Genomic DNA, 26,204 nt, shown 5'->3' with positions numbered 1-26,204 from the left:
GGTCGTTGTCAAATGCATCACTGACACCCACATAATGCTGCTGCACTCCTGTCACCTGGTCTCTTCCAGGGTGTCCTTTTCACTCTCCTCCTATTGCTGTACTTATAACAGCAGTTTCTAAAACAAATTATTGCAATGAAATGCACTAACATAAAAGTACTGTTTTAACCATTTTTAAGTGTACAGTTCAGTAGCGTTAAATATATTCCTTATGCAACCAACCTCCTGAACCTTTCCATCTTGTAAAACTGAAACTCTATGTACACTGAACAACAATTCTTCATTCTTTCCTTCCTCTAGCCCCTGGCAGCCACCATTCTGCTTTCTATCTCTATGAATTTGACTACAACAGATCCCTCATATAAGCAGAATCCTACAATGTTTGTTTTTTGTGATAATGTTTGTTTTTATTTCACTTAGCATAATGCTCTCAAGGTTCATCTATGTCGTAGCATGTGTCAGAATTTCCTTTCTAAGGGTAGATCATATTCTAATATATGTGAATACCATGTTTTGTTTATCCCATTATCTGCCGATGAGTGTTTGGGTTGCTTCCACCTCTTGGCTTTTCGTGAATAGTGCTGCTATGAACATGGGTGCACAACTGTTTGAGTCCCTACTTTCAATTCTTTGGGATATTTACACAGAATTGACATTGCTGATCATAGAGTATTTTTAATATTTTTGAAAGACTATTACTTTTTTTATTTATTTGAGGAATTATCATACTGTTTTCCATAGTGGCTGCGCCATTTTATTTAAAAAAAACTTTTAGGTTCGGGGGTACATGTGTAGGTTTGTTTTATAGGCAAACTTGTGTTACAGGGGTTTTTTATACCAATTATTCCATCACCAATGTATTAAGCCTAGTACCCAACAGTTATTTTTTCTGATCCTCTCCCTCCTCCCACCCTTGACCCTCAAGTAGGCCCCAGTGTCTATTGTTCCCTCTTTGTGTCCACGTATTCTCATCATTTAGCTCCCACTTATAAATGAGAACATATGGTATTTGGTTTTCTGTTTCTGCATTAGTTTGCTAAGGATAATGACCTCCAGCTCTATCCATGTTGCCACAAAGGACATGATCTAGTTCTTTTTTATGGCTGCATAGTATTCCATGGTGTATATGTACCACATTTTTTTAATTTAATCTGTCATTGATGGGCATTTAGGTTGATTCCATGTCTTTGCTATTGTGAATAGTGCTGCAGTGAACATACATGTGCATGTGTCTTTATGATAGAATGATTTATATTCCTATGGGTGTATACCCAGTAATGGGATTGCTGGGTCAAATGATATTTCTGCTCCTAGGTTTTTGAGGAATCACCACATTGTCTTCCAGAATGGCTGAAGTAATTTACACTCCCACCAACAGTGTGAAAGCATTCCCATTTCTCCACAACCTCACCAGCATCTGTTTTTTGTTTTTTTTTTCCATTTAACTTGTTTTAATGTTTCTTCACAAATGGTGAAAAATACTAAAGTACAGACAAGGAATAATCATAATGTTGTGGCCAACATTATAAATATGGAATTATAAATTTAAAACATTTTCTGGTTTAAAAAATAAATCTGGTAGTCAATGCAGCTCTGCGGGGTCTCTGCATCTAGTAGGGCTGATCTCTGTGCTCCTGATGGTGCTCGCCTTTATCCATTTTTCCAGGTCCTCCACGTCCTCCTCTTCTTCCTCCCATCGGTTACATCAAAGGTCCAGGGGGCCCCCCAGGGACACCTCGTCTTCCTCCACCAAAGCCACCTCGGTCCATGCCCCGGCCACCACGGAAGCCACCTCTGTCTCCACCACAGCCACCTCTGAACATTCCACCAGGACCACCATGATCTATGAGGCCACCTCTTCCTCCCCGCATGCCACCAGGGCCACCTGTGTCACTATCACCACCCAGGGGCGGAAAGAGTGGCGGGAGGAAGCCTTCAGGCTTTGGGGCCTTACACTGGTTGCACTCTGTTCTCCAGGCGAAGTTCTGGTTTCCACAACCCGGATTGCGACACTGCCAGTCTCCAGCTTAGTGCTAGACGTTTCCTCTTCCAGAGGGGTTCCCTCGGGAACCCTGGGGTCCTCTTGGAGGGAGGCCTCCTCTGTCTCCTCCACGGCCTCTCACGCGACCCATGGGTCCCCCAGGACCTCCTGGGCCTCCTGGACCTCCACAGAGTGGTGGTGGCATCCCTCTGCCCTCATGGGGTGGCATACCAGCCCGCATACTGTTCATTGGAGGCCTCTTCTGAGCAAGAGAGACTTTAAGTTTGTTCCCTTGAAAATCTTTCCCATCAAACCATTCCATGGCAGCCTTGGCAGTAGGTGGGCCTTCATAGGACACTGTGGCATCACCTTTGGGCTTTCCTGTTTCCTTGTCCAGGTAGATGTGGATCATGGGTTGCCCAGTTCTCTTGTTCATCTTAATAACCCCACACTGCTTAAAGAAGTCTGCCAGATCATCTAGAGTCACATTGTCATTTAATCCTTGTATATAAATTGCACTGTTGTCAGAGTCTTCATCTGGATCTACAGGTGGGCCTAGATCAAGATCTGTTCCTTCATCCATGGGTCCACCAGGCTTATTGAAGGCACCTCACTCTCCAGTGCTGCCCATTCCACCACATCCTCCTCCCCGCCCACCTCTGCTCATGCCTCCACAATCAAATCCCCCTCTTCCCCTGCCCCAGTTATCAGGGCCACTCAAGCTCCGGTTCTCTCCTGGTCCAGAAAATCCTCCAGACTCCTGCCCATAAACACCCATGCTACTGGGGTGGTCCTGTGAGAATGAACTCTGCTGCCCGTAGCTGCTGCTCTGTTAGCTATATTGACTTGGAGCTTGGGTGTAGGATCAAGTTTGGGATGGGTAACTAGTGGGAGGCTGCTGCCCATAGCTGCTTTGTTGACCATAGCTACTCTGCTGTCCATAGCTGCTCTGTTGCCCATAGGTGTTCTGCTGAGAGTAACTGCCCTGATCATAACTAGTCGGCTGTGTAGAGGGATAGCTGGTAGAAGGGTAGGATGGAGGTGCGGTGACTGGCTGCATGGGGGTGGCTCCCAGGTACCTGGGGATAACTGTAGTTACTCTGTCCATATCCTAGACTGGGCTGGTTGTAACCCCCTGTGCTAGATTGAGGTTGACAAGTCTCAGTGGGCTTGTTTCCATCCTGCAGTCTTGTAGGTGCAGTGGCTGCTGGCTGCTGCCCATAGGCTGGATAAGCAGGCTGAGTGCCATATGCAGATTGAGCTGCATAGGAGGCCCGGGTGGTGGTGACTGTAGCAGTGGTGGTATCATAAGCACCAGTGCCATACCCCTGGACAGGCTGGCTGTATGCCTGGGGGCAGTTGGAGTAGTATAACCAGTGGGAGGCTGTCCATAAGAAGTTGCATAGGCGGTCTGCCCATAGGTTGCAGTAGTCTGAGCCTGGGTACAGCTGACATCAGTGGGCTGTCCATAGGTTCCATAGCTTTGTTGCCCATATGCGTTGGTGGTCTGTGCATATCCTTGAGTGGGCTGGGCGGTGTAAGCATTGTAGCCCTGCTGTGCTGCACTTGGCTATAGGTACTGTAATCCGTGGACACCATTTTCTCTCCTTCCTCCTCGTTCTCTCAACGTACCCATCTGTTGTTTACTGACTTTTTAATAATAGTCATTCTGACTGGTGTGGTTTTGATTTGCATTTCTCTAATGATCAGTGATATTGAACTTTTTTTCATATGTTTCGTGGCCACATGTGTGTCTTCTTTTTTAGTGCCTGTTCGTGTCCTTTCCCACTTTTTAATAGGGGTGTTTGTTTTTTTCTTGTAAATTTGTTTAAGTTCCTTATAGATGCTGGATGTTAGACCTTTGTTAAATGCATAGGTTGCAAAAGTTTTCTCCCATTCTGTAGGTTGACTATTTGTTTTGTTGATAGTTTCTTTTGCTGTGCAGAAGCTCTTAAGTTTAACTAGATCCCACTTGTCAATTTTTGCTTTTGTTGCAGTTGCTTTTGGTGTCTTTGTCATGAAATCTTTGCTCATTCCTATATCTAGGATGGTATTGCCCAGGTTTTCTTCTAGGGTTTTTATAGTTTTGAGTTCTACATTTAAGTTTTTTAATCCATCTTGAGTTGATTTTTGTACATGGTGTAATGAAGGGGTTCAGTTTCAATCTTCTGCATATGGCTAGCCAGATCTCAGCACCATTTATTGAGCAGGGAGTCCTTTCCCCATTGCTTGTTTTTGTCAGCTTTGTCAAAGATCAGTGGTTGTAGGTGTGCATCCTTATTTCTGGGCTTTCTATTCTGTTCCATTGGTCTATATGTCTGTTTTTGTACCAGTACCATTCTATTTTGGTTACTATAGACCTGTAGTATAGTTTGAAGTCAGGTAGTATGATGCCTCCAGCTTTGTTCTTTTTGCTTGGGATTGCCTTGGCTATTTGAGTTCCTTTTTTTGTTCCATGTGAATTTTAAAAGTTATTTCTAGCTCTGTGAAGAATGACACTGGTAGTTTGATAGGAATAGCATTGAATCTTTAAATTGCTTTGGGCAGTCTGGTCATTTTAATGATATTGATTCTTCCTATCTGTGAGCATGGAATGTTTTTCTATTTGTTTGTCACCTCTGATTTCTTTGAGCAGTGTTTTGTAATTCTCATTGTAGAGATCTGTCACCTCCTTGGTTAGCTGTATTCCTAGGTATTTTATTATTTTTGTGGCGGTTGTGAATGAGATTGTGTTCTTGATTTGGCTCTTGGCTTGGCTGTTGTTGGTGTATAGGAATGCTGGTGATTTCTGTATGTGGATCTTATAACCTGAAACTTTGCCAAAGTTATTTATCAGCTGAAGGAGCTTTTGAGACTATGGGGTTTTCTAGATATAGGATCATGTCATCTGCAAACAGAGCTAGTTTGACTTCCTCTCTTCCTTTTTGGATGCCTTTACTTCTTTCTCTTGCCTGATTGCCCTGGCCAGGACTTCTAATACTATGTTGAATAGACGTGGTAAGAGAAGGTATCCTTGGTTTGTGTCAGTTTTCAAGGGAAGTGCTTCTAGCTTTTGCCCATTCTGTATGATGCTGGCTGTGGGCTTGTCATAGATGGCTTTTATTATTGAGGTATGTTCCTTCAATACCTAATTTATTGAGAGTTTTTAATGAAGTGGTGTTGAATTTTATCGAAAGCCTTCTCTGCATCTATTGAGATAATCATGTGGTTTTTTTGTCTTTAGTTCTGTTTATGTGATGAATTGCATTTATTGATTTGCATATGTTGAGCCAACCTTGCCTCCCAGGGATAAAGCCTATTTGGTGATTGTGGTGGATTAGCTTTTTGATGGGCTGCACCATTTTACATTCCTAGCAATAAAGCACAAAGGTTCCAATTTCTCCACATCCTCACCAACACTTGTTGTTTTCTGTTTTTTTTTTTTTCTTTGTTGACAGTAGCCATTCTAATGGCTTTGTGGTGATACCTCATGGTGGTTTCAATTTACGTTTCCCTAATAATTAGTGATGTTGAACATCTTTTTATATACTTGTTGGCTATTTGTGAGTCTTTTTTGGAGAAGTGTCTGTTGAAGTCCTTTGCCTATTTTTAAATCAAGGTATTTGGTTTTTTGTCATTGTTGGGTTGTAGGAGTTCTTTATGTATTCTGGATATCAACTCCTCAATCAGATACATAATTTGCAAATATTTTCTCCCACTTTGTATGTCACTTTTCCACTCTGTTCATTGTGTCTTTTCATGCATAAAAGTTTTAAGTTTTGATGCAGTCTCTTAACAGACTTTATAATTTTAGTAATTATCACTTTTCCTATAAAAACTACCATTCTTGTGTGCTTGCCACTGTTTTTTCTCTATCATCTAATTCTTATTCTTTTACATTTATTAGGGTTAACATTTCTGAATCATAAGTGTTGTGATTGATTTTTTATAGTATGAAAGAAATCCCAGTAATAGGTTGAAATGTGAAAAACAAGAAAGGGAGATAGACATTTTATCACTTCATGTGGAAAAACTATGAAGCGGCAAGGGCTAGTGGAGGTTACTAATGATAATGTGGTGTAGCACTTTGCAGTAATCATTTCTTTCTTTCAATGACCTTGTGTAGAAAATATTGTTTTTCCCACTTTACAGATGATAAAACTGAGACTAAAGAGGAAGTATCTTGCTCAGCCTCTCACTGTCAATGTGCACTAAAACATCATAAACATTTTACTATTCTATGCCAGCTCTCCAAAGAGTTATTTTCAAATTCTTTCATAAAACAAGTCGATTGATTCTTACCTCATTTTTCTCATTTCACCTTGCCTGTGTCATGAAATTGATAATAGCTTCTTCATCATTGCAGGTGTATCATAAACTTCTTATATATTATCTCATCAATTCACACCTTACTGTGCATGCCAGCCAGAGGCTCAGAGAAGCTGATGAATTTTGCCCAAGATCACACTTCTGGGAAGACATAGAGCAAGGATTTGTATCCAAGTCAGTTTGATTTCAGAACTTTTCAATCTAAAGTTTAGATCATGAAAGTAAACATAATTTAAATCTTAGGATGAAGTACACTGCTTAAATTGTCTTTATTATAAAGTAATTCAAAAGTTCCTTTTATCTACTCACTTATTTTGCTTAGACTGTAAGTCCCCTTATATTTGGAGCTTGTTACAGAAGAGAGATGTAATCTCAAATCTCTACTGGGCAACTAACTAGCTGTGTGACTTTAGGCAAGTTATTAACTCCTCTCAGCCTCGTTTTTTTCCCCGTTGGAAAACTGTCCATTATATTACTTACTTTATGTGGTTAATTTGAGCATTAAATAAAATAATGTATGCACAAGTGCTTACAGATAGCCTGACACACAGCAAGCACTCAGTAAACACTAGCTATTATTATTAATTTTATAAACAAATCTGATCCATAATGGCTGTATGTTCTTAGTTCTTAATAATTTTTCTTTTCCAAATATAGTATATAAGAAGAGACCTGGCCGGGCGCGGCGGCTCACACCTGTAATCCCAGCACTTTGGGAGGCCGAGGCAGGTGGATCACGAGGTCAGGAGATTGAGACCATCCTGGCTAACACAGTGAAACCCAGTCTCTACTAAAAGTACAAAAAATTAGCCAGGCATGGTGGCAGGTGCCTGTAGTCCCAGCTGCTCGGGAGGCTGAGGCAGGAGAATGGTGTGAACCCAGGAGGTGCAGCTTGCAGTGAGCCAAGATCGCACAACTGCACTCCAGCCTGGGCAACAGTGCAAGACTCCGTTGCAAAAAAAAAGAAGAAGAAGAAGAAAAAGAAGCAGAAGAGACCTGCAGTGGAAGTTTTCACTGGAAAAGTTAACTATGGACAGATTATGTATCATTTAGGACTTGATATGGCTGCATATTTTGGAAAAACCAAAACAACATTGCATCAAACATACAGGGCTTATTCTCTTACCTAAAAAGAAGTCCAGAGGCAGGCAGGGCATAACTGGAATAACAGTGACATGAAGTCATCCAGACTCAGATTCTGTCTTTTCTGCCCCATATTCTCTAGATCATAGACACCACATTTAAAGTAATGTAATGGTCCAAGATGGCTGCTGAAGTTCTAGTCATAATACTCATACTCAAGGCAGTATGAAGGAAGAAGAATAGAAAGACAGAAAGGGCACAACTCTCAGTTTTAAGGAGTCTTTTTGTAGTCCCATATGTTCCACTTACATTTTATTGACCAGACTTTAGTCACAGGACTGGTTTTACCTAGCAGGAAGACAGTCTGGGAAATGTAGTTTTTTAGTTGGTTTCATTCCCACCCTAATTTGAATTCTGTTACCAAGGAAGAAGAAGAAAGTGGTACTGGAATGGTAATTCGCAGTCTCTGCCTCACAGGCAAGAATTGGTACTGATTAGTGTTTTAGAGCAGCTATGTTCCTAAGGTGTCAGGGTTGCTTCTGAGGGTGGACAGGCTCTAGACAGGACAGAGACCCAGAGATCTGGGTTTATATGTTTAAAATATTGAAGTTGCATGGAAGCTTTGTTTTGCTAAAAGGATTCCACTGCCTAAATTAACTCTGCAAAGCACTCTTGGAGAGGAAGGACAATGTCAGTCCATTCAAAACAAGATCGAAGGCAGGAACACTACAAAAAGGATGTGGGGAGTATACCTGGAAGGATGAGAAGCAGAGGATCATAACGTAACAACAACAAAAAAGTTACCCCGTGCATGTCCCTGTAGCTAACCCAAGAGGTGATTGTGTTGATTTGTCAATGTGCTGTGGAAGTCCCATAGGGAAGTCCCTGGGTGAAATCTCATTCCCTTGTAAAGATATGGCTGTACAGAACCCATGTTGATGTTGGATCAGAACTTACATTTTAGTGACACTGGATTTAATCACACATTGACTGTTGTGATCAATGATCCCACTGACCTTCCAAGCCTTATTTTGAGCAAGTAAACGTCTGGGATTCCTGAGGTAGTTCTGCATTCAATTTTTCTGTTCCAGCAGACTCATAAGGACATTCATGCTTGTCGGATCATGTGTTCTGATTTCCGGTACTCGATGCCCTGCCAAGGATTGATTCACTCTTGCCACATGTTCCCCAGGCCTTGTGCATCAGTAAGTATTTGATAAATGTTTGTTGACAAGAATTGCTACTAATCATGTAATGCAATTGAGTTTCAAATAACACTAGTCCTCACTCCCAAACTGTCTTCAGAACCTGTGTGGTAAGATCACCTTATAATGAGGCCAAATCTTCTTTCTTCCGTGACTAAAACCCTTAGAGGGGTCTCTGATGGCACCTCTTGATGCTGAAGTGCTTTCCAAAGAGAGCAGATTTTTGAGGAAGACTCAGGAGAGGGAACTTCTATAGTGAGAACTTGCTTGAGGACAGGCTTGCCCTTGGGATAGGCCTGTCTGTCCCATCTTTCTGATCCTGGACGGGATCCCTGGCTACAGCTGCCTAAGGGATCTAAGGCCTTGGGCCCTCCTGTTTCCCCTCCTCAAAATGCCTCTTCTGCCCAGTGAATGCCTTCTCCCTCTGTCAGAGCCCTGACTCTGTGTAAGAGGCCACTGCAGGGGCCCTGAAAATCTTGCTGTTTGTATCCCTCCTTACAGGGGGTGTACTTCCTGTAGGTTTTGTAGAAGACACCTTTTCTGACTTCTTCCCCTTAATACTAGAGCTCTCTGCTCTCTGTCACCATCTGAACTTCCCCTCGTGCCATCAGCTCCTGAGATAGGAGTGGAATTGGGGTCAGGGGTAAATTTTTTCTGATAGCCCCAGTGGAGACTTCTATGTATAACTTCTCACAGAATCACTTTGAGAAGGGACGCAGAGCTCTGGAGCACTCTCCCAGCCCTGCTAGGATCTCCAGTCACAGTTTCTCTGGGGAATACATTCTGAGTTGCACGTCACCACTAACATTTTTTAAACCCATGGTGTGCAGGCGTTGAGGACTGCCTGTGTGTCTGGAACATCATGTTGTAGGGGAAGATTAAACATTAAAATGGGCAGAATGTTCCTGTTCCTATGGGCATGAGCTACTCTGTAGCTCAATTCTAAAGCCTTTGCAGTATAAAGTAGTGCTTCAAAACCTGACTATGCCTCAGCATCACCTGGAAAGCTTGTTAAAAATGTGGAATCTTGGGTCTCACCCTAGGACACTCTGACTCACAGGGACTGGTGTGAGGAGCAGAAGTATTTTTAAGGACTTCTTCAGGTGGTTTGGGGGCAGCCACTGGTTAATGGATATCTATCCATGACAGAGCAACTTTGCACAAGCAGTGCAAAGCACAGCCATTGCATGGTGTTGTGGAATGACACTGGCTCTGGATCAGAGGACTGCGTCCAAATGGTAGTGCGATCAATTCTTGCAGCGTGTACTTGGGAAAATCAATGGACACTGGGGAAAACTGGAGAGCTTGAAGAGGTTAAACTTTTCAACCAATTTAGGTCATACAGGGCATGAGGCCACTCCCCAAAGGACAGAAGAGAACCAAATGGAGTGAACTAGAATTGGGAGGAGGCAAGAGTTTTGTTTGGGAGTTTGGAAAAGGTGGAGATTGGGGATCTTCGTGGTGCTGTGAGATTTTAGGAAGACAGGTACAGGGAGTTTCTGCTGTAAGTTTTACAATGTAATTGACTTCACTGAAGACCTACACAATTTCTTAATGTCGTTGGGTTTGGATTTGTGTTTATTTTGGATGTGACACTATGCTGAAACTGACCTACAGGCAGCCCAATTTTACTTAGATTATAAATGTAAAAATACTGCCCTTGCAGGACTGTTGTTAGGATTTTAGGAGCCCTATTTTAAAATGTCTTTTAAAGAGTAGATGTTCAAAAAGTGGTAGCCATTATTGGAAAATTAGGAATTATGAAGTACCTACTGTATACTATATGTTGTGTTGGGCATTGAGGATACAGAAGGTGAATAAGGAGCTCACAGTCCAAGTGAGTCCATTAAATTTTAATTCAAGAAAGGAAAGGAAATATTTAATTTAATTTTAATGTAAGTATGTGTTCCAGAAAGTTCTATTTATGATTTACATATTGCCAGGTACCTGACTGCATAAGCTTTGAGTAGAAGTCAGTAAGGATTAGAACCACGTACTTCAGATTCTAGCCAGATTCAAGAGTGCCCCACAGATGAAAAGAACCTTAAAGAGCATCAGTTACATTTTTTCACATTTTTCTGATGAGGAACCGAGGTAGGCGGAGGGAAAGGATTTAAAACTCTAGATAAATTATTACTATTTTATGAAGTATTTAAAGATGTGGTCATTATTTATAGGTCATTGCTAGAAATTTTTACAAGATAAACATTTCTTAAAGTATAAATGTCAGTGCTAAAGTTTACCTAAAAATCATCTGGTTCAAGCTGCTTATTTTACTAAGGAGGGACCTGGGGGTATATTTTATTTTGTTTACTGCTCAGTAATAGCTTGCAAGTGACTGCATTTAAGGTGGATTTAGGATGGGGCTTGGTAAATGATAGTACAGAAACCTTGAACTTTTTTTTTTTTCCAGAAGAGTATTGATAAACTACTTTCAAAATGTATTTCCTTTCCTTTCTTGACTGGTTTTGTTTGGCTACACAGCTAAAAGTCAACTGGAATAAAGAAAGGTGAAAAATATATAAATATATGCTATGCCTATACATAGACAAAAGATGTGTGTGTAAGTTGGAATGCATTTGGATACAGTGACATATGCTTAATAATGGCTTAAGCATCAAAGATATATAATTATACCATGTAGCAAAAAGTCTGGAGATAGAGGATTCCAAGTTTGGTTTATTGGCTCAATCTGTCATTAGACAGTCAGGCTTTTAAAAAACCTTTCTGCTTTACCATCCTCAGCATATTGGCTTTTTTTCCATAGGCAGACAAGCCTAAAATGGCTGCCTCAAGTCCAAGCATCATACTTTACACCCTCACATTGGAAAAAGAAAAAATGCAGCAGACTTTCTCATGATCTGTTTATCATGGAGCAAAATGTCCCCCAGATTGTGCCAGCAGAAGTTTTCTAGTTCTCAGTGGCTAGAGCTGTGTTACATGCCCTCCAATCCCCAGCAAAGAGAAACAAGATTGCCTTAGTGGCTCAGATGAATCATGGTTCACCTCCTAGGATGAAGGAGTTTCCCTCTTTGAGATGTTCATTCTCAAACAACTTGAAATTCTGTGAATTAGAGACTAGGGATAGCTACTAGGAAGGAAAACAAGGTGTGGGCTACATTATAGGTGAGACACAAAGATCCTGTACTTTTTTTGACTAATACTGTACATTGTTAAGTATTACTAAGCACATTGAAGGTAAGACTATTTTCTAGATAGGCTAATAGTTAAGTAAATGGGCTTTGGAGTCAGACAGACATCCTAGGTGGGCATCTCAGCACCAGCACATACTAGCTGTTCTTCAGCAGTTTTTTCATCTGTAAAGGAGAGATAATAACACTTACCTCACAGGATTTGGGGTATTTGGCTTTGTTTTTTATTTTTTCAAGCAGTGCGTTAAGAAATATTGTGTAATTATTACATACTTTAAACAGTGTCAAGCATATAGTAAGCACTTGATAAATGTTAGCTGTCGTTATTTTGGAAACATTGGTGCTGTAAATTTAAATTCTGCTTATCTTCATTCAAGTCAAAATTATATAAGACTCTTTTCTATTTCCCAAGTCTGTAGTTGTACTTTTCTAATTGTAAAACATGGTACCTGGTATAAATGGGTCCCCTCCTTGGGGGATCTTCTCCTTTCTAGCCCAGAAAGTAAAGGCAAAATTTTGCAGTGCTTCTTTCTAATTTTCAGACTGCTGTAGAGTGAATCCTATTTAATCAGCTTATTCAGGCCCAGAATCCATTTATTTCATCTCAAACAGGATGTTTGCCTCTCAGGTCCAAACCAGAACAACAATGCAATTTACCTTATCTGCTTTACATTTCTGGCATCCAGAGAGAACACTTGGCAAGCACCTCATCTCTCAGGACACTGAGGCACACAGCCCAGTGAGCTTTTTCTCCCAGGCCCAGGAAACTGAACCGATCTGGAAATTTTTGAAATTTTCAGAAGACTAACAAAATCATTGCCCTGATTCAGGTTATGGTATTGATGGGGGGGAGTATTTGCTTGAAATCCAATCACGGAATTATAAATGTATCTGACAGGATGTGGGGCTGGTTGTAAGAGGAAGGGCAATCATTGAACAGATCTGGTCAAGGTCCTTTTGCCCACAGTGACCTTGACAAGCTCTGGTACAATTGGTTGTCCAGATTTTATTGCTACCCTTATATTTATTCCTTAGAGTTTCCTGAGAGTTCACCAAACGAACCTACCCCCTGAGGGATTCTGTGCTTGGTAATGACAGTCCTAAGGCAGGTGCTTCCTGCACGGTGGGCTTCAGATGATAATGGGCAAATATCTGGGTTCTCAATGTGGGTTAAAAGGAAAACTAGCCTCTCTTCACATAAAATTCCATTGTAAACTCTACTAGGTCCTACCTGAAGGTGTTTTTGCTGACATTGAGAAAGGTCACTAGTCTGGTAAACTTGGGTTTTGGTTGATCATACTGGAAGCTACGAAAATCTAGGAAGTATTTCTTCATTGTCCAGTATATTCTTCCTTGATTTCCCCTCTCTTTATTATTTTTCATTTTCCTACTTTTTGTTGGACTGATCATCTTCTTCCTTACCCTCTTATTTCTGCTAGTTGGGAAAATAGGGATTATATTTCTGTTCTTCTGGTGGTTATTCAAACATATTTAAAATGTCTACTTAGCTATAAATTTTTCTGAGTCTGGTTTTCTAGCATTTCTATTCCTTTTCTGATCAGGAATTCATCTTCTTAAATCTCTTTTTTTTTTTTTTTTTTTTTTTTTTTGTGAGACGGAGTCTCGCTCTGTCGCCCAGGCTGGAGTGCAGTGGTGCGATCTCGGCTCACTGCAAGCTCCGCCTCCCGGGTTTGCGCCAGTGAATAAATCTCATTATCAACCTTGCTAGCTATTTTGCTTATGTATTTTCCTCATGTGTTTTTGGATTTTTGTTTGCAGGCTCAGCTTAAGTAGGAATTTCTTTTTTTCTCTTGCTAACTCTCTTTCCCCTCCCACAACCCGACACCCCTTTCTGGCAAGCTGTTTTGCAGTTGCCTCCACCTAACCTTCTCTATCAATCATCAATCCCCATTCCATCCTCTCCCCTTACCCCAAGTCCAGAACCAGATCTTGTGTTGGTGGCTCAGGCGGTATTGAGAACATCACAGATACAGTCATGGAGCCAGCAGTTAGCTGGCACCTTTTCCTGAGGTGACACTGTCTGCCTCATCTAGATTCTCTAGTCACAGAGCTTTCTATAAGCCATGACCCTGAAGCAGCTGTGTGTTGTAGCTTTTCTTGTTTCCTTTCAAGGGTGGTGGAGCCTGGGCTCAAAAAGTTATCTAGGTTCTGGTTGCTCTGCTTCATGTAGAAACTTTTGCTTCTTAGGGGTTGACACAGGGGCCACTTCTGTGTCCTTCTGACTCCTGGGCCCAATAGCTGTGCTTTAGTCTGCTTTACCACATCAGATTTCTCTTCTGTCTCTGGCACAAGGAATTGTATATCTGGTTTCTAAGTGGGGTTAGAAATGTCATCTTCTCTTTATCTCTATTTCTCTCTCTCTCTCTGTTCCCCCCCTTCCCCCCCCCCCATCTCCCCTTGCTGCATAGTGGTGGCTGTGGTAGTGCTGAAACTGTGATCTCACGGTGTCCTGGAAGTTCTTGATTTGTAATGGAGGAACTACACAACACATCCACCTTGCTCAAATCGGTAAAAAGACTGTCAGCCTGCTGAGTGGTGGGGGGTCGGGGCAGGGGCATGACAGGGCAAGCTTACTGCTTCTGGCCCTCTCCGTCAGGTACAGTGGCCCCAAACTGAAATTCCCTCAGAATCTAGGTGTGTAGCAGTGGAGAAACTGTGACTAATTGGAGAGTGCTTCCTCTGTCTAAAGCTGCTACTCAGCATCATCTGATTACTGCCATGAAGGAATGAAGACACTGTGTTGTGAGAGCATCCAATTTGTCAAGAGAAAGAATGATAAACAATTTTAAAAATAATTTTAACATTTAGAGAAACTATTTGGACTTTTAGTTGAAACCTCCTGAGCTTTAAGTGTTGACCATTGATTCTGTGTGAGCTGGGAACACATGTGATGGTCAGTGGGCCCATATGCTGCCTGGCTGGGACCTGTCATGTGATGTACTTGTCAGTGACTTTGTCTGCCCTGGTCACCTCTGGGCTTCTAGGGGCTTGAGACACTACAGAACTAACTTTTAAAATGCTGTACAGTCTTTTTGGAGGAAGACAAGTACAACCTGTGAATTACGAAGAAAAAACTAAGTGCCCTTCTGTCTGTTTATCCTCATTGGTAAGCATTTATATGTTCTACTTTGTACATGGAACTCCCTAAGTAGAGTCATATAAGGAAACACATGCAATATGAGAACTGTATGGCCGATGAGCATTGAGCTTATGGCAGGCTTGGGTTTGAATGCTGGTGCCTGCATTTTCTAGAGATTCGACCCTGGGCAAATTATATAATCTCTTTGAGCCTCATTTTTCTCACCTATAATGTGTGGAAAACAACACCTCCTTCATGTGGGACTGTTGTGGGATTAAATCAGATACTGCACAAAACAGCAGAGTGCTAGCACGGGGGAGGTTCGGTAACGGTGGTTATTAAATAGCTCAGGTCCACACTTCTGAAATACTGGATTCACTTATGGCAAAACCTGACCTGAACTGATAAGAAGCTAATTACAATTTTTATATACTCCACTTACCATAAATGTTCATAAGTTTCACTGAACAAATATTAATGTGTTTGATTATGGGTGCCGCCCCAGAACCTCTGTCATCTTTCTAAGATCTGAAAAGTTCTGAATTCTAAAACACATTTAACTCCACAGGTTTTGGGTAAAGGATCTGCAGTTACAACAACGTATCAGCAAGTGAAGAATAACACAGTCAAAACTGAACACATAACCACATAACTGCTGGAAGGTGACAGAATGGATAAATGATTAGAAATTAAGGGTGTGAATTTGCGAGGGCTTCCTGGAGGAGGTGACCTTTCAGCCTGATCTCAGGAGAAGTGAAAGAACTGCACTGGTGAAGAGGAGGCAGGACATTCCAGGGAAATACATGACATTATTGAGTATCTTGAGGCTCCCAGCAAAACAAACTGCTTTCAGGTCTGTGCAATGCCTGGAAGAATGACTGTCACTTTTAGAAAAATACTCGGAGGACTTGACAGGAAAGAGAGCCCTTGGCAGAGAGAAGCATGAAGACTGGAGTCAGAATATTCACCTTCTGATGAAGCATTGTTGGGGAGAAAGTTCATTTTGCCATGGCCTCCAGAGGGACTCTCTGCTTCTCTAGGCCAAGAACCTGGCTCTGCACACCCACAGCGACCTCCATATGACTTCTGCATATATCAGCAAGCAATTGCTGCATTTAAAGATGCTCTTCTGGAGCTGGGACTGCGGCAAACCAACCTTTCTCAACTCTACATCCCAGATGTTTCCCCACTTGCTTGTCTGTTTTTAATAAGCTGGAGATGAAGCTGAAGGATGATCTGGCTGAGCAGGGTGTTGCTATGAGCAGGGGAAGGATGAGACCTGATTTATATTTCAGAAACAGCACTCTGCCTCTATGTGGATTGAAGAGGGGTAATACTAGACCTAGAAGAAATAAGTCTTCTTTATCACTCTTTTCTAGTACTTAGGAAGTGTGCCAGGCATATGCTTATTGAACTAATTTTTTAACAAACGTGATCCCCATTTTGGCAGCACCTGCTCCCTGGCATGAAAGATGGAACATTGATAACATGGTGAAAAGTAGGTGCTGGCCTCACATTACTCTATGGGAGCAGCAATAGGCAAGAGACAAGGCAGTTCCACAGGGATGCACAGAAGCTACTCACATGTTCCTCCTGTCATCTACAGTCACGGGAAGAAAGCTAAGAGGAATCTAAAGGAACAGAAACATGCCAAGTGTGAAGCACAGGCACCTCCGGACCTGTAACAGTGTGGAATTAGCTGGTACTATTGGGAGCAGCTCTGGGCTCTAAGCCTAATACAGAATCCCCAAGTTTCTCTAATGAGAGGGTGTTTTTATTTTCCTCAAACTCTTATACTCACTGATGGGGATGGTGGTGCCAGGCAGATGAGGTGGTGACATGAGTTGTTTGGGGACTGAGAAGTCGAGTCACTGATGGTTGGGAGGGATTTGGAAGACACACGTGGTGAATGTGCCTGTGGAGAGCTCCATGGATGTGAAAGGGGAAGGGGTCTGGCAGGGGCAGTCTCACGGGTCTACTGAGAGGTGATAATTTGCTGGTTGAAAATCACTGGTATGAAGTAGCTTTATAAATCCAGTTCCAGCTTATCTAGCTTTGTTTTCTCTGAACTTCTCCCTCCCCCAACACTCCTGCAGGTTTGAGGTCAGTTTTTTTCTAGTTTTAAGTGTGTTGGAGAGGGATGCCTCCCTCACTGTTGTCGTTGGTTCATCTTCACTTAAGGGACCATCTTTACTTCCAGTAATAGCTGGTGCTACGGATGACAATGCCTCACCTGCATGCATGAAGAAATATGTATCAGACTGTCCTGCACACTCTATGTGCTTTATCTCACTTAATCCTTGCAACACCCCTTTGAGGTGGGAACTACAATTATTACCATTTACAAGTGAAGAAACTGAAGCTTTAAACAGTCAAATAACTGAATAACATATAGCAAGTTAAAAATGGACCAAGAATTTTGATCCAGGAAGATGTGACACAGCCTGTGCTATGTTCTCAATAAATAGCATTCCTACCATGTTCAAAACACTACGTCTAATGAAGTGGTAGAGATTTCTAAATGGCTGCATACAAAGCTCTATCCACAAAGAACTATGATTGGGTCAGAGAGAGTGAGAGGACACCAGAAGTCAAATGAAATTAGAACATGACATAGAAACAAAGGAAACAGGGTAGAATGTGGTGAAGAATTCAGACAGAAGAGCCATGGAAACTGAGATAGCCCAGGAGAGCCCCAGGGAGAGGGAAGATGAGGCTTGGGAAGCCCAGGCAGGATTTAGAGTTTAAGACGATAAGGCACGGTGTTCTAGGAAGGGAGACAGCTGAAAGGCGTGAACATGGTGATGTGCATGACGTGTTTGGGTGACAGTGAGCAGGACAGTTTAACTAAAGAGAAGTTCATGGGGGAACAACAAGGAGGAAGAACTTTGGATTTTAAAATGTGAGAAAACATAGGGAGAAGGGCTAAGTATTTTTTTTTTTTTCATTTTATAGGTAATTGGGGGTGGGGGAAGTGAAGGTTTCTGAATGTTAGAGTAATACATTATGTGAAGAGGAGTTCCTGGCAGAAATGTGCCAGTGGATCGTAGGGGAGACCCCCGGAAACCAGTCTTGAGGCTGCGGCAAGTTCCAGAGAGTGGCAGAACTCAGAATCACAGAATCAGGTGACTTCAGAGTTGATTGAATGGGGGATGTGGTGGCAACTAACTGTCAGAGAGGGAGGTGGTGTGATTGTTCAGAGTCATTATAGCTAAATTACTCCCAATGATGGGCAGTTCTATATTAGATGCAGATGGATTTAACTTTGGACTTTGTGCAAAGGAAATTTACAACTAATTAATTTACTTGTATTCCTCTTCTCGATCTAATTAATTTCAAGGATTTTAAACAAGCATTGCTTCTTTTGACCCCACAGGACATCTTCTAATTGAAATAGTTGCTTGTGACCTTAGAAGGAAGGTCCTTTATGTACAAACATGCGCCTGCCATTTCAGCTACATGACTCAATTTTAGGCTTTTAAAACTCTTCTTTCAGCTCAACAAAACTGTGGCCAGAGCTGCCATCACTTGTAATTGTGCAGAACCATGATCCTTTTGACAATCTGATTTCAATTTTAGTGGTCTGCACATCTCCTAAAGTCTGCTATTAGCTCAGGTTAGGAAACTGAAGGATTGAAGAATCGAGATGAACTGAATTGGAAAAATATATGTATATGTATTTGTGGAGAACACCATGTGAAGAAGAAAATAAAATGTTCTGAAATTAGGTAGTAGTGCTGGTGGACAACATTGTAAATGTACTGAAAGTCACTAAACTGTACATTTTAAAATAAAATGGTGAATTTTATGCTACATAAATTTTACCTTATTAAAAAACATAAAAACACTTAGGGGCATTCAACCAAAAAAAAATTGACAGAGAGAGAGAAAAGTAAGATACGATATTAAGAAAGAAAAAAGTCAACTGAAAGGAAGGAAATTCTCCAGACAGTGGTTGTATATTTTAGGAATTAGCTTCCTCCTTTCCTTAAAATGCAGTTCAGGAATCTCAGCCCCTCAGAGCTGTCATGGGCATCCTGGCCTTTGCTTGTGAGACCACACCCCACCTGCATCCCTTGTCACTTGGAAAGCAGAGCCTGGAGTTTGGTCTTGTGAGGGGTTCCTTATGGGCTCTATTTAGCACAGACAAAAGTTTGCTTTTAGCCGCTGGAAAGGGAATGAAGGGGCTGGAGGAGGAGTGTTGAAGGGTAACTTTATAGACTACAGTCTATAAGGACAGAGCTCAGAAAGTTTGCCTGTGGACAGCTATGGAGCAGAAACAAACTTCAGTTTCTAGTGGACTCTCCAGCTTTGGGGGCATTTGGCCAGAGAGCTCAGAGTTTTCTTGCAGCTGCAAATTTGCTCTTGCCTCTGAGTAGATTCAATCCCTGCCTTAAATCTCTCCTCTCCTTTTCTTCCGACCTGTTTCCTTCTCTTATTCTGCACATATGCCAAAGTGGCCTGTGAGAAGTGATATATGGTCACGGTTGGCTGACCAAAGATCAAAGGAGGGCAGAACTATTAGGCCTTAGAAATAATTTAATCTAGACCCCCAACTTTACTGCAGGAAGTGATTCACCCAAGATCCCACAGCTGGCTCTCAGGATGAGGGCCCGGGGCTTCTCCTTCACTTTCTCCCTTATTTTTTTACACAGTCGCTGAAAAGATAAATGTTGCAATTTATATGAATATGCTTTGTAAATTGTAAAGTACAAATATATATTATATGTGTGTGAATGTGTGTGTGTGTGTGTGTGCATTATAAACAATAGGCTCTGATAGCATAGAGAGTGGGTAAGGCCTCTGGCTCTGAAGATTGACCCAGGTTTAACCTGCAGGCTCTGCCATCAGCATGCTACTTCTCTGAGAGCCCCAATTTCCTTATCTTTAAAATGGTAACATTGTAACTATGTCTACTTTATGTGGTTGGTGGTGGCTCAAGCCTGGCATATAGGTGATTGTCAGTAAATACTGTGGCATAAATGAAGGAATGAGACTCTGCCTTCTCAAAATATTCTTAGATGTTAACTTCAATTAATAGAAAGTTTATTCCCACCCCAGAGCAGTGCTTGGCATGTAACAATGGTTAAAAAAAAAACTTGTTGAATTAGCAAAGACATGGAATCAACATAAATTTATCAATGATAGACTGGATAAAGAAAATATGATACATATACACTGTGGAATACTATGCAGCCATAAAAAGGAACGAGATCGTGTCCTTTGCAGAGACATGGATGGAGCTGGAAGCCATTATTCTCAGCAAACTAACCCAGGAACAGAAAACCAAATCCTGCATGTTCTCACTTACAAGTGGGAGCTGAACAATGAGAAATATGGACACAGGGAGGGGAACAATGCACACTGGGGCCTGATGTGGGGTCGGGGGAGGGAGAGCATCAGGATAAAGAGCTAATGCATGTGGGGCTTAGTACCTAGGTGATGGGATAAGTGCAGCAAACCACCATGGCACACGCTTACCTATGTAACAACCTGCACATCCTGCACATATATCCTGGAACTTAAAATAAAATAAAATAAAATTTAAAATAAAAAAATACTTGGTGAATCCATCTACAGATAATTCCCTTGGTTCTCTAGGAAATTATCATTTTTAGTTGATGAGTGAAGCCAGGGCAAGGTGACTGGGTACCAACTGCCCAGAGTAAGAAGTCGGGGAGCTGGGAGGCTATAACTGAACCTACAGGAGCATCACATCAGAGCCTACTGGGAGGGGAAGAAAGCTCAAGCTTCAGTGTCCCTGTGGAAGCCAAGGGCTACTGGGAGCTGTTGTAATATAGGTGGGGAGAGGAAGCCAGGGTGCAGCTGGGAAGCATTACTATGTAACCATTTCTGAAAAAGTGGTTTCTGAAGAATAGGACCTGAATCACCAAGGCGATTTCTTTTCTCCTTCTAAATAAATGCTTATTTTATTCCTTATTTTATATTCATAATTTTATATTTTTTGAGTAATGAGTTTCCTCCAAATTGTACAACTTTAGACCCAAATACCCCCAAATCTGTCCTTGTATGTTTCCCACATCAGAGCAAACTAATCAAGGTCATACTTCTCCATAGAGGGCAAATGTTCAAGTCCAGACCTGGTCTTTGGCAGGAAGTCTACACAATATAAATATGAGTTTTGTGGTCTTTGTTGCCTCATAGGGAAAGAAAAGGCCATGAAAGGCATGGACGTGGTTGTTGTAAAAGAAAAATTGTCCTAAACATAGACTGGGACAGAATTTTTTGTGATATGAAGTTCAGAACTTGGTTCTGGGAAGAAATTAGCATTCCTGGTAAAATGCTTAACCTATTTTCTGGAAATTATAATGGGATTAAGACTTGTTCTGGGAAACTAATCACCCACCCACCCAGCTGTCGGTCAAGAGTCTAGACCTTTAACCAAACATTCTTTTTGCAACTAGTCTAATGATAACTGAACCATTCTTTTTTGTTTCTATATAATTTCTGTACTAAGAAGGACTCTTTGGATTGGTCTACTGGAGGCCTTGTCTCTTGTAGAAAGATTATATTAACTCTTTGATCTCATAATCAAACAGTCTGGCACACTCCTTTCTCCCCCCACTTGCCATCCTTTGAACTCCCTTGACAACCCTCTCCCACCATGTATATTCTTCTGGCTCTTTCTTCTACTTTTTGTCTTGTTAAATGTTCCTTCATAGCTACCTTCTTTTCCAAACTGAACAGTCATCTTTTTTTTTTTAATGGTGCAGTGTTCTATTCATTTTTTTCATCTTTCTCTCTTTTCCTTGCTTCACTCCCTGACACCTGATTCTCTCAAGGTCTAGAACTGGGCAGGGGCATAAGCAGGACTTTAATAAATATTGGACTATGGACTGATTATTTCCTTGGAAGTGCTAGGAACTGAGCTATTCCTTGATTTTCTTGACCCATCATGCTGTGTCTCAGGTCACTTTGGCCTTGTCAAGGACTGCAGGTGGCATAGCCTGCCAGATCCTGGGTTCCCACAGCCATAAACCAAGAGCCACAAACCATAGGCATGAAACCAGAGCCATCAACCAGAGCCATGAACAAGAGCCATGAAGCCAGAGTCACAAACCCAGAGACATTAACCCAAAGCCTTATACCAGAGCTATGAACCACAGCCACAAATTCAGAGCCATGAACTTTGAGTTAAGTATCCGTAGCCATGAACCAGAGCCATGAGCTTAGAGTCTGCAACATGGGAAAGAAGCACAGTGTCAGCTAGTTGGATTCATGGCTTTGGGTGTGGTTTACAACCTTATGCCAGTTGCTAGAACCTGACACCCCAAGCCCTTATTTTTTACTTATAACCAACATTTGAAATTTCACAATTACAGGCAGGAAGAATGGATCTACAAAATGTAGACAGTCTTAGAAGTAATCCTTTGACTTGTTCACTATTACAGAATTAGATCTGAGCGATTGACTAAAAGGTCTAACTGGGCTCAGATTTGGCTTCTCTCACTCAGTTTGTGTATGACTTCAATTTGTAGAACGCAGAGTTGCCATTTCCGTATTAAAATGGACACTTTTGATTGAAATGGACACAGTTTTTCAAATTGTAAAATGAATTGATGACATAATTGCTCAGCATTTTATACTTTCTAAAATTCTTGAGTGTGTAAAGAGGTGCTTTGAGACTGCCTGTCAAAATTATGGAACCCTCTTGGCTTAAAACAGAGACAAAAGGGCCACTCTGAGAATACCAGCATTTTGCTTCCTTTAACTCAGTGTAAGAGTGAGAGTCAGCCTTTGGGGCAGAGTCTTATTTCTGAAAGAAATAGCTTTGGTGAGTCCTTTTTCTATTTAGGTGAATATAGGCCAAGTAGCTATTCTTTTTTTTTTTTTTTTTTAAATATACTCTGAAGTTTGTGAAGTAAATAAATGCAAACATTTTAGCTTTTGATTTTGATGTTTTTAATTGTGTTAAATAGAGTAAGGATGGGTACAGGGAAAGGGTACAACTTATAAAAGTATATATTTGTTTTTCCTCTCTACTTTTTCTGCAGTGCAGTGGTATGAAATTTTAGTTCGTAAGATAAAACTAAAAATACTCACCTGACTAGATAGTTGTAAAATACTTGCTGAAGCATAGTGTTTTATGAATTATACAGTGCTGCGTGAATAGTTGTAAATGTTCTTATTGGCAGTAAGTGTAGCAGGAATATCTACTCATCTTTGTCCAGCCAGGGGACTCAGCATACAAGGGCTCTAAGAATTGTGGGGGAGGGAGATGAGGGTGGTGATGGGGCCAGGGAACAAAGCCTCAAAGCCTAAGCTGGGAAGGGAGTCTGCCCACTCATTGGACCCGGTCCTGGAAATTGTCCCAGGCCCCAGAGCTGGGGTGAGCCACACAGTGCCCCTCTGGTATTTCCTGGGCCACAGTCCACCTCTATGCTTAGTCTGGTATCTGACCCTTGGACACTTGAGATCCCTTTCCTGCCTTTGTTTCTTTTCTCATCTCAATTCCTCTGATTTTAGAGCCTTCAACACAAAAGAACTGATTAAATTCCTTTTTTCCATAGTGGGGCTTGTTGGTCCATCAGGTAGGACAGACTGTGGAAAGATACGGGTGTATTTATTTATTTATTTTTTGAGACGGAGTCTTGCTCTGTCGCCCAGGCTGGAGTGCAGTGGCGCCATCTTGGCTCACTGCAAGCTCCGCCTCCCGGGTTCACGCCCTTCTCCTGCCTCAGCCTCCCGAGTAGCTGGGACTACAGGCGCCCGCCACCACACCTGGCTAATTTGTGTGTGTGTGTGTTTTTAGTAGAGACGGGGTTTCACCGTGTTAGCCGGTATGGTCTTGATCGCCTGACTTCGTGATCCGCCAGCCTCAGACTCCCAAAGTGGTGGGATTACAGGCATGAGCCACTGTGCTCGGCCGAGGGTGTTTATTTTTTCTGGAGCGTGGGGAGGGCCCAGATATTGGAATCCCCATGCAGGCTGATCAGTGAGTGGTGGGTGGTCAGAATTACCTTTTTTATCTCATAAAGAACGTCTTAAAAATTGTATTTAAATGTATAGCTGAGCTTAAAAGACAAAGAAGAAAATCCTCATGTCTCAGAAAAGAAGAGGAACAGAAAGTGTTGGGGTAAAAGGGAGCTGATGCTAGAGGACCCGGATAAAGGCCTTCAGGGCTGGGTGGAGGTTTTTCTCCCATCTGGAAACAGGAAATGAGACCTCAGGCCTGTGCAAGGTGGGGATTTAAAAGGGAACCACCTGCATTGAACTGGGAACCTCAAAGGGCTGCCGTTTGCTCGAAGGGAAGATTAGAAATAACCTGATCATCTGGGGAGCTTGCCATCTGTTTGAGACCCTCTATGGAAATAATGTTACCTTAGAGAAATGAGAATTCTAAGTATGAATCATGCTTGAATATTTAGTCAAAATATTGCCTTACCTTTATACTGCAGAATGCTGGTTTGAGAAATGGAAGTGAAAACTGTTCCCACCAATAAAACTACTAGAGAACTGGCAGAGGCCACCATGGAACCTCTCTACAGAGGAGCCCACAATCCTGAGCATATGAGGGGTCCATAGGAGATAATCTCTGTTGCTGACATGCTTAACAGAAAGAAAATCACAAACCATACTAGGAAACAAATTCCATGAGGGAAAGATATTCAAGGAAGGAAACAGTAAAACTAATACCCCAGGAATTAGAGAAAGTCAAACAATCGCTAAAAGACTATAAAATAAGAATCTATAAAATTTCAACAATACTGAGAACCTACTGTGCACCAAGCACTATTAGAAGAACTTAAATATATTGCCCTTCCCACCAGTCCAGTGAGTTGGAGACTATTACTAGCCAGATTTTACAGATAAGAAAACTGAGGCGGCCGGGCGCGGTGGCTCACACTTGTAATCCCAGCACTTTGGGAGGCCGAGGCAGGCAGATCACGAGGTCAGGAGATCGAGACCATCCTGGCTAACACGGTGAAACCCCGTCTCTACTAAAAATACAAAAAAAAAATTAGCCGGGCATGGTGGTGGGCGCCTGTAGTCCCAGCTACTCGGGAGGCTGAGGCAGGAGAATGGTGCAAACCCGGGAGGCGGAGCTTGCAGTGAGCCGAGATCGCGCCACTGCACTCCAGCCTGGGTGACAGAGCGAGACTCTGTCTCAAAAAAAAAAAAAAAAAAAAAAAAGAAAACTGAGTCAATATTGGTTAACTAAGGTCACACAGGAAATGGTAGAGTCAAATTTGAACAGCTGATCATTGCAGAGCTTGCCTCCTAACCACTGTTACAGAAACAGAAGCTGCCCACCTTACCTGTTTTCCCCTTCCTGATAGAGATGGAATTATAGCTGGGCTTATGACTGCCCACCTACGCTACATTTCACAGTCTCTGATGTAGGTAGGTGTAGCCACGTGGCTCAGTTCTCTCCAATGGGATCAAAAGTGATGTATGGCACTTCTGGGCTGGCACCTGAAGACAGTGGGGGTTTCTCCTCCATGATCTTTTCTTTTCACACTGGCTGCAATCCAGATGTGTGATGCCCCAGCTCCAACTAGGCACATGAGGATAACACCCTGGGGTTGACTAAAGAGTACTTTTTAAAAAGTTTTCTTAATTTTAATTTTTGTGCACTTTTTTTTTTAAGACAGATTCTTGCTCTGTTACCCAGGCCGGAGTGAAGTGATGCAATCTTACTGCCTCTACCTCCTTGGCTCAGGCTATCCTCCCACCTTAGCCTCCTCAGTAGCTGGGACTATAGGCATGTGCCACCACACCCAGCTATTTTTTTTTTTCCCCCAGAAATGAGGTCTTTCTATGTTGCCCAGGCTGGTTTCTAACTCCTGGCCTCTAACTCCTGCCTTGGCCTCCCCAAATGTTAGGATTATAGGTGTGAGCCACCATTCCCAGACCCCATAAAACATTTGTTTGAACAAAAATAAATAAATGGCAACTAGCTTTCTTTGTGTATCATTGTTATTAAAATAATCATTTCAATCAATGTAAAAAAAAAGAGGAAAATAGAAAGAATCTTGGTTCTTTAATAACTGCATGGGTCAGAACAACCCACTGACCTACACCATTTACCTCGGATTTGTACACGAAAGAGAAATACCTGTCTGTTTCCTTTAAGCTTGAGAATTACGAGAATTACTGTTTGGTCTGTGTTACAGCTTTAGTCCCTCTTGAAAACCAATTATGTTGGTCAAAAATAAATCCCAGATCAATTCCATGGCAGGCAGCTATACGGTGCTCCATACCATGAACACACCATGAATATTCAAAGGAATAAGGGACCGTGAGACAAGAACTGGTCACAATGAAAAAGATTAAATGGATTTAAAAAGAAACCAAACTGAATTTTTAGAGATAAAAACCATGGTGTCAAATTGTCATGCCAAAAGTTTTTT

General features: G+C 41.9%; 1 protein-coding gene and 1 pseudogene across 1 annotated transcript; both read right to left on the bottom strand.

Annotated features, from left to right (window-relative positions):
- Positions 1-1,276: 1,276 nt before the first annotated feature.
- Positions 1,277-2,875, bottom strand: LOC116473295 (RNA-binding protein EWS-like). The gene has a single exon (XM_032758279.2). The coding sequence runs from the start codon at positions 2,562-2,564 to the stop codon at positions 2,034-2,036; it is 531 nt and encodes a 176-aa protein (XP_032614170.1). The 5' UTR covers positions 2,565-2,875; the 3' UTR covers positions 1,277-2,033.
- LOC116473290 (RNA-binding protein EWS-like) lies at positions 2,592-3,580 on the bottom strand (annotated as a pseudogene).
- Between the last annotated feature and the right edge of the window lie 22,624 nt (positions 3,581-26,204).

The sequence above is a fragment of the Hylobates moloch genome, unplaced genomic scaffold (assembly GCF_009828535.3).
Source record: "Hylobates moloch isolate HMO894 unplaced genomic scaffold, HMol_V3 SCAFFOLD_8, whole genome shotgun sequence".
In the NCBI taxonomy this organism is placed as follows: domain Eukaryota; kingdom Metazoa; phylum Chordata; class Mammalia; order Primates; family Hylobatidae; genus Hylobates; species Hylobates moloch.
This window is presented reverse-complemented; position numbering and strand designations above follow the sequence as displayed.